The 11,701-nt window shown below is 53.6% G+C and overlaps 1 protein-coding gene across 1 annotated transcript; it reads left to right on the forward strand.

Moving 5' to 3' along the window:
* Nucleotides 1-452: 452 nt before the first annotated feature.
* On the forward strand, nt 453-10,867 carry NELFCD (negative elongation factor complex member C/D). Its single transcript, XM_065892193.1, has 15 exons — nt 453-539; nt 4,190-4,305; nt 4,534-4,643; nt 5,500-5,609; nt 5,923-6,030; nt 6,517-6,669; nt 6,891-7,021; nt 7,683-7,848; nt 8,139-8,273; nt 8,682-8,821; nt 9,552-9,666; nt 9,991-10,086; nt 10,165-10,305; nt 10,606-10,735; nt 10,833-10,867. Exons 1-15 carry the CDS (start codon nt 453-455, stop codon nt 10,865-10,867), a joined length of 1,773 nt encoding a protein of 590 aa, XP_065748265.1.
* The last annotated feature ends 834 nt before the right edge of the window (nt 10,868-11,701 follow it).

Here is an 11,701-nt window from a genome sequence, read left to right on the forward strand (position 1 = left end):
GTAAATAAGTTCATTTGTATAATTATTTTAGATTCCACGTATAAGTGATATCATAAACCCCGTGCCCAATAAGTTGGCCCTGCCCTTGTGCCCCGGTGTCAGATGAGGAAACTGATGCCCAGAGGACCAAAATTCCCAGTGAAAAAGACCCAGAGCTGGCACCGGAAACCAGGCCACGTGTGAGTCTAGTTCCAAACTTCTATCCCGATCCAATATCCCTGGGGCCCAAACAGGTTGCGCTTCTGGATCGGTACGGGTGCTTCCCTCTGCCGCGTGCAGGCTGCCCTCTGCGCCCCACCCCTCCGCGCCGGCCCCGCCCCTCCGCCCCGGCCCTGCTCTTCCCGCCTGGGATGAGGCGCGCGTCCGCAGGGGGCGGGGCCGCGGGGCCGCGCGCGCGCTCGCCCGTCCGCCGTGCGCATGCGCCGTGCTCGCGCGCGCGCTCGCGGGAGAGGATGGCGGGGGCCGCGCCGGGCGCCATCATGGACGAGGACTACTTCGGGAGCGCGGCCGAGTGGGGCGACGAGGCGGACGGCGGCCAGGTGAGGGGGGCACCGGGCGCCCCCGACGAGGACTGTTGGTCTCCGTCGCCGGCGGGCCGGCCCCGCCCCCGCCGCGTGGTCCAAGCACAGCTCGCCCCGCCCCCTCCCGCCGCTCGACCACCCCCCCGGGCGCGCGGCCTCTCGGGGGGCACTGGACGGTGATGCGTGGCGAGGACCCGGTCCCCCCCAGTGACGGGCTCCGGCCGCAGGGGCACCGCCCCCCAGTCGTGACCCGAGCTGACCTTCCGACCACCCTGGGGCGGCCTCGGGGCCGGGTCCTGGGACTTCCTAGCCCCGCCGGGAGGGTCAGACAGCACGTCGAAGGTGGAGGATTGGGCCCAGACCCACACTGTGAAAAGTAGCCATAATCTTTACAACAATCCAACTCAGCACCATGAGGGGGAAAAGTGGAACTTGGACTTTCGCACACGTGCTTTACTGTTTGTAAACCATACTCTTGGGCGCTCTGGCTGATGTAATCAGCCCTTGGCCTGAGTGAGGAGGAAAGGATCGTCCATCCTTGACCTTCAGGGGTTTGCTGTGGAAGCTGAGGGAGGCTCAGAACCTTCTCCCCAGAAGCCAGGGGTTGCACAGCAGGAACTGGGCGCAGTCGCTCGGCCAGGGGACCCCAACCTGATTCTCAAATGAAGACCCACCCGCAGTGATGTTTGAAACCCAGCTTCCCAGGCCCCTCCCCTGGGGCCTGGGAGGAGTTGGTCTGGAGGGGAGCCCAGGAACCTGCCTTTTAACAAGAGTCGAGGTTAGGTGTTTTGGGAACATACTGAAGTGATATTTTGAAGGAAGAAAGCCTGGAGTGGGGCGTGCCCCGTTGAAAGGGGCTGGCGGGGCACTGAGGGCATTGAAGCCGGGGTACAGGGATGCAAAGGTGGGCGCTGTGTTCCAGGAGCTGAAAGGAGGCCTGTGTGGTTAGTTGCCTGGTGGAAGCAGTGCGTTCTGAAGGGCCTTTGAGAGCTGCTGAAAAGCATGACTTGTTCAAGAGTTGGGGGCAGGGCGTGACACTCTAAGCTTTCACGTGTTGGATCATTCCAGGGTGTTGGAGGCTTGGCGTGGAGAGAGAGAGTCAGATTTAGCTAATTGAAAATCTGTGCCGGCTAGGGGCTTTCGTGTATCAGCTCATTCCACACTCAAGATGCTGAGTTGGGTGTCAACTCTGCTCATGTCGAAAATGAAGAAAGTGAGACGGGAGGACCGAGTGCCCTGCCCAAGGGCATGAAACTCATACATGAAGGAATGGGGATCCCACTTAGGTCCTTTGTCTCCATCTCCACTCCAGCAAACCGCCGGACCACCGAAGCCTTCCGGTCACGGCGCGCTACAACTAGGGCATATCTAAGGGCCATCTAGTCACTTAAGCCCATGGTGGGTGGATTTGGGGGAGGCAGGAAGATGTGTGAGGAGGCCGCGGTGACGTTCAGTCCAGACGACAGAAGCTAAGGGGTACTGAAGTGCAGATAGCTTAGTCCGGCTGTGGCTTGCCAGTGGGGAGTGCCGAGGGACGACACTGCGGAGGCAAGCGAGCGGGAGGTTCAAGTCCTGCTGGATGGAGCCTGGATGTCTTTTCTGAGGGAGATAGGAAACTTTAAGCAAGAAAGAGACATCAGATTTGTGGCTTATTAAGGTCATGGTGGCATCAGTGTGAAAGGTGACTGAAAGGAAGGAATGAGACCACGCCACTGGGGGACCATTGCAACTGCGAGTGTGCCCAAAATAAGGAAGGGCAGAGGGAAAGAGGGAAGGAAGGGCCAAGTTGGTTAGACGTGGGAGAGAGAACTGATGGGTCTTTGGACAGGGTGTGGGAGCAGAAATTGAAGACCTCTTCTAGGTTTGTGAGTTTAAGGTAACAGGTAGAGGTGATGGAGTCCTTTACAAAAACATGGGTTGTAGGAAGCAGATCTGTTTAGAGGGAAAAGAGGAGGTCAGTTTGGAATCTAATGAGTTTGCCGTACTCGTGGGACATGTGAATGGAAGTGAGAATAGACAGTTGAATGCTTGAGTCTAGAGCTTGAGAGAGAGATCTAGGCTAAATTCTAGATTTATGAGCAGGGAAGTGGCATGACCCAGGAGAAGATGTAGTGGAAAAGATGAGTGCCCAGGGTAGAAGCCCGAGAATCCAGACACCCAAGGATGCCTCTTGGGGCAAAGGCCGGCCTTCCTTCAGAAGCCTTGCTCGAGACTCCCACTCAAATAAGGTCCAAGAGAAGACTCCCCGGTCTCCATAGTGAAGGAATCAGGTTCCTTCTCCCAGAGCACTGCTTTCAGGATGTAAGTCCGCGTCAGGGGTGGGCAAGCTTTTCTGGAAAGGGCCAGACAGTAAATATTGTTGGCTCTGCAGGTCTCTGTCACAGCTCCACTCTGCCCATTTTATAGGGGGGAAGCAGGCATAGACAATATGTTTTTAAAAAGGGGGCTGTGTAGCTGTGTTCCAATAAAGCTTTACTTACAAAGACAGAAGGAGGATGGATTTGGCCCTGGGCCATAGTTTGCTGATCTCTGGCCTAGCTCTTACCCCATTATGTTAGGGGCAGTTACTGGTTTGTAAACTCCCTCAGCAGAAAAAGCCATCTCTTGTCTTACAGTTTCTTAGGTTTCCTGTATAGTGCTCAGTATGGTGAGTGTCCAAAAAGCATCTGCTTGTTGGTAACAGCGTTAAAGCTGGACAGACCTTGGGGTCGTTCGGTCCTCTGTCATCACATCGTCATCCTGTGGTACCCTTAGATTCAGCGACTTGCCCAAGGTCGCCGCCGTGTAGGACAGGGGCTAGCATCCAGGCAGGCCCGCTGATGTGAGGCAAGCCAGGGAGCTGCACTTTCTGACGGACAGCAAATGGCCTTCGAGAATCGCTTCCTCAGTCTCTGTTGGAAAGCCTTCCACGCGTGGCACATACGAAATAGTAATAGTGACGACGGTAATAGCAGCTAACACCTACTGAACTCAGTAAGTGTCAGGGGCTGTGCTTGGCTCTTCCAAAAATTGGCTCCTGGAATCCTCACAGCAGCCAAGTGGGAGTAGGTCCCATTGTTGTCCTTGTTCAGTAGAAGAGAAATGGATGCCCAGGCGAGGTGTCTTGCGTGAGATGCGGTAACTTGTATGACCACCAGCGTGGAGTCGCCATACAATCTCACTTGGTATGATTCTGGATTCCGTTTTCTTAGCCACTCACATTACTTGTCCAGCGTACTTCATGAGATTGTCGTGAAAGTCAAATGAAATGGCATACGTTGAACTTTTTAAAAAAATTAATTAGTTTTTGGCTGCATTGGGTCTTTGTTGCTGTGCGTGGGCTTTCTCTAGTTGCGGTGAGTGGGGGCTACTCTTCATTGCGGTGCGCGGGTTTCTCGTTGCGGTGGCTTCTCTTGTTGTGGAGCATGGGCTTCAGTAGTTGTGGCCCGAGGGCTCTAGAGCGCAGGCTCAGTGGTTGTGGCGCACGGGCTCAGTTGCTCCGCGGCATGTGGGATCCTCCCAGACCAGGGCTCGAACCCGTGTCGCCTGCGTTGGCAGGCGGATTCTTAACCACTGCGCCACAGGGAAGTCCACGGAACACTTTGGACATGGACAGCGTTATAGGGTTTACGGTGAGGTTGCAGGATGTTTGTAGTAAAGAAGAATAGCCGGGCTCTTTCTGCCAACAGCAGGAGGACGATTATGGAGAGGGAGAAGATGATGCTGAGGTCCAGCAAGAATGCCTACATAAATTTTCTACCCGGGATTATATAATGGAACCCTCCATCTTTAACACTCTAAAGAGGTATGTGAGAAAGGTTGTTTGCACTGGGAGGAGAAAGTTGTGTAATAGACCCAAAAGATGATACGTGAAATTCAGAAGAATGCGGTACGGGAATGGAAGGCCTCTGGGGGTCCCCCCACTTTAGAAGCCTGAATAACCTGTCTTCCTCCTCACCCTGCCACGGCTGTCCGTCCCCATGCCCATCTGCGTCCATTTGAGTGTCACAGCTTGCTTGTTCCTCTTTTCTAGGTATTTTCAGGCGGGAGGGTCTCCAGAGAACGTTATCCAGCTCTTGTCAGAGAACTACACCGCTGTGGCCCAGACCGTCAACCTGCTGGCCGAGTGGCTCATTCAGACAGGTGCCGTGTGGGGGCGGGGTCCTGGCCCTTCCCGCGGGACCTTACCGAGCGCGGTACAGAGCCGCTGGCCATCACCACGCCGATAAGCTGGAAAGGCCTTCTTTGCTGTCCTGGTTCTTTCTGTCTGTTTGTTTGTTTGTTTTCCTGGTTTTTAACACCTCTGTCAGTAAGAACTGAACTTCTTACCCACTTTCATCGGCTTGATTTTTATCTTTGATTCAATAATTGAGGTTCACAGATAACCCGCAAATGTGATTCTCATTGAGCTGTTTTCCCTACCGTGTTGCAGAAGTAGAGAACTATGCGGTGTATGTTCAGTGTGCCATCTTTAAGAGGTCTATTATAGCAAGCAGAAATCATGGCTAATTTAGGGCTGGGCATGATTATGGCTTTTAGCTACTATGATCCAAGTAGAGCCTTCCTGTAAATCCTCTGTGCTGAGTACAGATGACATCGTGGAGTGGGTGCTGCCTGTAAACGAGTTGACTCCCTGCGGTCACGGTCATCACACATGACTGTGCCCCCTGGCTGGCATCTGCTCTGTTCTGCCATGGGGGGGGGGTGTTTTTCCATTTTGGCAATTTGTCCTTGTTCCTAGCGAGGCTTCGAAGATGTCACTGTCCTTTCCACGTCAACAAGCATCCTTGTGTGTTTTGCCCTGGACTCTTTTTTGGGTCTTACCATCGAATATGAGTAATATTAATTTTTATAAGAGGCCCCAGATCCTAAGTGGGCAGAAGCAGTTCTGTGATACTTGATTTGCATATAAACTTTTGATCTGTCGACTTTTTCGAAAATAACACAGTGCGTTGAGAGGTTGCCGTTCTCCATCTCGTGGCTTTGCATTTTCTTTCAGGTGTTGAACCAGTGCAGGTTCAGGAAACTGTGGAAAATCATCTGAAGAGTTTACTGATCAAACATTTCGACCCCCGCAAAGCAGATTCTATCTTTACTGAAGAAGGAGAGGTGAGGAACCTTTTTCCCTTTTTTAATTCCAGCTCCTAGAGTCCTCTGCTGATTCCACCTCACGGTGGAGTGTGGCGCGTTGTGTCAGTCAGGGCTGGAGCTTCCACACGCTGCGGGGGCGTTCGGGGCTCGGGCTCGGCCGCCCGGCCACCAGGCACCCTCAGCAGCCCGCGGCCTGCTTCTTCCTGTGTGGGGGACCGCGGCAGAGCCAGGAGCCCAGGGGCTCTTGCTGTGTCTGCTGCCACGACGTCACCTTCACTTAGGCGAAAGCTAGGCCTCTTACCTTGCTTTTTGTTTGTTTGCTTGTCGTCAGACCCCCGCTTGGCTTGAACAAATGATTGCACATACCACGTGGAGAGACCTTTTCTACAAACTGGCTGAAGCCCACCCAGACTGTTTGATGCTCAACTTCACTGTTAAGGTAGGAAGAGTCCTAGAGTCCGAGAAAAGATGAAAGTATTTATGAATGAGGGTGATTTTGACTTGGTCGGTTGCTGGTCTGTGTCCTTTGAAAAGATCCTGCGTGCTTTATTTGTAAAGGTTTTCGTCGTTTCACTTTAGTAGGTCATAAACATCCAGAGGGAAAAGCGTAGACTTTGTTTGTTTTGGGATCCAGTGGCCTGTGTTTTAGGATTGGGCAGGAACAGGGGACAGAGCCTTGTGTTCGGAGAGGAGCCTCTAAGAGCGCCTGGTCCATCTCCTCCGTCTCACACACGAAGACTCAAGGGCGGGGGGCTTGACTGGGACCACCACCCTAGTTAGTGGTGAAGCGGGGACCCGAGCAGAAGTTTGAGACCCGCGCCCAGTGCCCGTCCCTCCTCACCCCAGGCTCGGCCAGAGGCCGCCTTCCTGTGGGCGCGGGGCCACGGCTCGTCAGCTCTGTGTGTGGCTTACTTCCGTGTTGCAGCTTATTTCCGACGCGGGGTACCAAGGGGAGATCACCAGCGTGTCCACGGCCTGCCAGCAGCTGGAGGTGTTTTCTAGAGTGCTTCGTACCTCTCTAGCTACGATTTTGGACGGAGGCGAAGAAAACCTCGAAAAAAATCTCCCTGAGTTTGCTGTAAGCGCTTTACTTGACGTGGCTCAGATCAGGAGGCCGTTCGCATGGGGCCATGCATCTTCTGACGGGAAGTGCTCTTTACTGTGGAGAGTGTGTGGGTCGCAGGGCACCTTCCCAGGTGGGGACTTGGGTGCAGAACTGTCGGAGTCCGACTCTTCTGTCTGCCTTTGTCATTGCTGTGGTCCTGAAACCCCACACACTGTCTCCCTGCCGTCTTCCAGAAGATGGTGTGTCACGGGGAGCACACGTATCTGTTCGCCCAGGCCCTGATGTCCGTGCTGGCCCAGGAGGAGCAGGGGGGCTCGGCCGTGCGCAGGGCCGCACAGGAGGTCCAGCGCTTTGCCCAGGAGAGGTGAGAGGCTGCCTGTCAGCTCGCTCTCGCCCCTACCACATTGCCCTGTGTCCACAACCGAAGACTCTAGGTCCTCCTGTTTTTGACAGATAGGTAAACTTGCTTTTATCCAGTAGAGCTGAAAAAGTCGGGCTAATTTTAAATACGTGGAGAGGGCTTGCGTCGTAAAGTTTTGCTTCGATGAATACTTGGTAAACGGTTTGCTTATCGCTGAGTTCACTGCACTTATGAACCTAACTGTATTTATGAACCTAAACTCCCAATATATTGGGATTCATCAACGGCACACGGCAGCAGTCCTGAAGTAGCTCTCTAGTAGTCTGATGGTTGGGTCGTGGTCCATATCTTACAGAACAGAACTAGCCCCTATTAGCTTTATTGTCTACTAATGGAGTCTTAAGGTACTTCAAAAGTGCGTGGTTCCTTTTAGGAAGCCTCTGAGCTGTACTGAACCGTTCTTTCCCAGTTGGCTCTAAATGTTGCTTTCATGGGTCAGTTAGTAAACGTACCAGTGGATGAGAGAAATATGAAAAAACAAAGGGACCTCAACAGTTCAAAGCATAAATCTGAAAGAAGGAAGGAAGGAAAAGGAGAAGGAAGGAGAGGGCAGGACAGGGCACCACCGCATCAGTGATGGGACGTACGATTTTTTTTCATCAAGAGGCCATGACGCCAGTCAGATCACGCTCGCACTGGGCACAGCTGCCTCCTACCCCCGGGCGTGTCAGGCCCTTGGGGCTATGTTGTCCAAGGGAGCCCTGAATCCGGCCGACATCACAGTCCTGTTCAAGATGTTTACAAGCATGGACCCGCCTCCTGTTGAACTCGTGAGTTGCTTTGCATTTTAACCTTAAGACGGGACACCCTCAGCGCCTGCCGGAAGCATATTCTTTTGGAAGGTTGTTCCTTTTAATTCTCTGAAGTCAGCGAGTGCACATTCCTGTTGAAATGTTTCTGTCCTCTCCCTGGTCCTTCCTCATCACACCCTCGGCCCTCACAACCCTGAAGCACATGCAGCGGTGGGTGTGAGTGGGCCCTCCTGCCATGGGTGCGTGTGGACTTACCTGCCATCTCGCTCCTGTGTTCCTTTTCAGTGTGTTTGTGTGTTTCTCTTCAGATCCGGGTGCCGGCCTTCCTGGACCTGTTCATGCAGTCACTCTTTAAACCAGGGGCCAGGATCAACCAGGACCACAAGCACAAGTACATCCACATCTTAGCATACGCAGCGAGCGTGGTGGAGACCTGGAAGAAGGTACTGTCAGTTCTGAGAACTCAGGGACTTTTTTACGGAGCCAGAAACCTCCTCTCTGTGGTGTTATTTGGGAATTTTGGCTGCAGGGAATCACGGGCCCAGCTAGTGTCAGAAATGTCTTTTCTAGTGTTCCTGCATAAAATAAGTCAAAGTGCTAAATGTCTCAAGGAAAGGTGCACAGCATCTACGATACTAATTTAAACTGTAATTTGAAGTGTGGCTAAAGATACGAAACCAATTCCCTAAGCCACCGACGGACGCCGGTCTCCCTGGAGGACGGTCTCGCTGTGTGATGGGGACGCTTCAGAGACAGGGACGGGGGTTTGCAGAGAGAAGGGCCGAGGCCAGGTTACCCCGACTGCAAGGTCGCGGGCACCGTCGGGATTCACCGACTTCATGTGTTTTCAGAACAAGCGAGTCAGCATCAATAAAGACGAGCTGAAGTCAACATCGAAAGCTGTTGAGACTGTTCACAACTTGTGCTGCAATGAGAACAAAGGGGCGTCTGAGCTTGTGGCCGAGCTGAGCACCCTCTACCAGTGTATCAGGTGAGCGCGTGGAGGTTCTAACCCTGATTCTCTGGGGAGGAGGGTTTGAGCTTTCGTATTAAAAGCTCAAAAAATAAAACAGATTCAGAGATACTTATTCATCGTATTTATTTTCTCTTTCGTAAAGAGAGAGAGAGCACTTTAAACTGTTCTAGCGGCATGAGTAATTTTCAGGTGTTTACTTGCCAGAAGTCCATTTGCAAATTAGACTAAGAAAAAGGAAGACCAACCAGAACTACAAAACTTGACTTGAAGAAGAGGCTCTATTTACAGTAAAAGTTAGACCAACAAAGTATCACCTAGCTAGAAATGGTGGGTGTCATGCCAATTATTTAAATAAGCATTCACTAGAAAAGCTGACACACAGGGTGTCCTCTTAGGCGTTTGAACCTTCCTCCGTTAATTTGTGCTAGTGACAAAGAGAGGGTTTGCTAAATAAAAGTAAGCTTCAGCCCAGTCCACCAAGCTCACGGAGTGTTGCATGAATGGTCTTTTCCTTTCAAACCAGCAAAGTTGGTCCAAAGTCAGCTGAGCGTGGGATTCGGGTTCTCGAGCTGCGCCTTTGAGAGGATGCTGGTCTCGTCAGCCTGTTCTCAGCTCATCGTGTCTCCCTGGCAGAGCACGTTGTAGAGTGACTTGATGGGCTGGCTTGAGTTGGTGGTGTTTGTTTTGGTGTTTGCCCTTTAGAGAACTTTGTTTAAAGGAAGCGTTCTGCCTTGTGTACCTGTAGGTTTCCAGTGGTGGCCATGGGTGTGCTGAAATGGGTGGACTGGACTGTGTCAGAGCCGAGGTACTTCCAGCTGCAGACGGACCACACCCCGGTGCACCTGGCACTGCTGGACGAGGTAGGGGCTGCGGACCCCCCAGCTCCGGGTCCGAGGCTCTCGCACCCCGCCTTCAGAAGGCAGTCCTTCCGGAGCTGGTTATTTCTGTTCAAAATGAGGAGCTTCCTTTTAAGGAGCTAGTTTCGTTGACTCCACAGGTCTCTCCGTTTTTATCAAGTGTCCCTGAAAGGATGAGGAATGGGTCAGAGGCTGGCCGGCCCCGGGCCGAGTGCTGGGCCCGCCGTCCTCAGCCACGAGCTGTCTTTGGTGACGGTTCTCTGGGGCCGGCGGGGAGCCGAGGCCCAGCCATAGCGCTCAGGGTGGCTCCCTTTGGCCTCTTTGTAGATCAGCACCTGCCACCAGCTCCTCCACCCGCAGGTCCTGCAGCTGCTGGTGAAGCTCTTCGAGACAGAGCACTCCCAGCTGGACGTGATGGAGCAGGTGAGCGGGCAGCCCGAGGGCTGGGCCGCACAGCGGGAAGGCGGCCCCTTTCTCAGCCTTGTCGCCCCACCCGTGCAGCTCGAGTTGAAGAAGACCCTCCTGGACAGGATGGTGCACCTGCTGAGCCGGGGCTACGTGCTCCCCGTGGTCAGTTACATCCGCAAGTGTCTGGAGAAGCTGGACACCGACATCTCCCTCATTCGCCACTTTGTGACTGAGGTCAGCGCGCGCCGGTTACCGCTTCCCCCGGCAGCGCCCTTCTTGGCTTGATGTAGTCATCTGGTACCGCACTCCGGAGCCGTGCCGTCGGAGAGTCACGGTGATGACAGTGACACGGATGCCAGTCTACCAGGCACCTCCTACCTGCAGGAACAGTGTTTTACCTGCCTGGCCCCTGGGCGTCTTAGTGTCGGAGATTGTCGGCAGGAAGCAGAATGGCGGGGGTTGGGGGAGGGGTCTCGCCGCACTGTTGCCGTCTGACTGGTAGTCGGAGCCGCTCACAGGCTGTGCTCCCCGTAGGTGCTCGACGTCATCGCGCCCCCCTACACCTCTGACTTCGTGCAGCTTTTCCTTCCTATCCTGGAGAACGACAGCATCGCCGGCACCATTAAAACAGAAGGTGAACACGACCCTGTGACAGAGTTTATAGGTAGGGTTGGCGTGAGCGTCTCTTGGCTGCAGTTTTCAAGGTCCTTGTTTCCCTCCTGTTTCTAACGCAGTGCCTGTTTTCCTTCCGTTCGTTAAAGCTCACTGCAAGTCTAACTTCATCTTGGTGAACTGATTCAGAGCATCCTCCAGAGCTGGAGCAGACCATTCCAGGAGACCCGCTGTGGAAAAACCCTTTCCAGAAGCCATTGTTGAAGAGGCCCAGTCAGCGTCTTGGAAATGGGCTGTGGTGGGAGGAGGTGGGTAACTTTTTTAAAAAGGAAGGTGTTAGCAGTGTAACGGCTATTAGGAACAGTCCCCTCTCCTCGTGAGTCCAGGGCTGCCCCCAAGTCCTGTTTATAGTACTCATTTCCCCCAGTAGCGGAACTAGGTTCCCGTCACCTCTTGGGATGTAGCCAGCTGTCAGCCCCGGCAGGGGGTGGGGGTGGGTGGGGGGCGGTGGAAAGTCAGAAACTGAGACACTTAGATGAACTGTTCAGAGTTGATTTACGTTTCCTCACAAGGCTCCATTGGTTAGTTCGTATTATTGCAGTTGCTTTCATTTTCCGAGAACAAATAAAAAGCCCTTCTGCGGCTGGAAGGTGTAGGTCCCGGTGTTAATGTTTTCGCGTGTGAATAAAGCACTCAGATTCAGTTCTGGTGTGAAGTGTGCATTTTATTCATCCCTTGGGCAGCTTGAGCTCGCCATCCCCCCTCGGCCCTACCACTGACTTCAGGGTGACAGAGGAACTGGTGAAGACAAGTCTGAAATGTTCCACCTCTTAAATACATCACAGACCACAGTCGCCAAATGATTTATTGAAGAAAACAGGTCACATCATTCACCGCCTGGTGGCTCACGCTTCTCCAGGTAGATGGTGCGCTGCCGTCCTCCCGGCGGGAAACCGTCCTGTGCGGGTGCTGGGTCGTCCCCCGCCGCGACTCCCCCCCGCCGGGAACGCGTTCAGCC

Source organism: Phocoena phocoena, chromosome 15, assembly GCF_963924675.1.
Source record: "Phocoena phocoena chromosome 15, mPhoPho1.1, whole genome shotgun sequence".
NCBI classification, from domain to species: domain Eukaryota; kingdom Metazoa; phylum Chordata; class Mammalia; order Artiodactyla; family Phocoenidae; genus Phocoena; species Phocoena phocoena.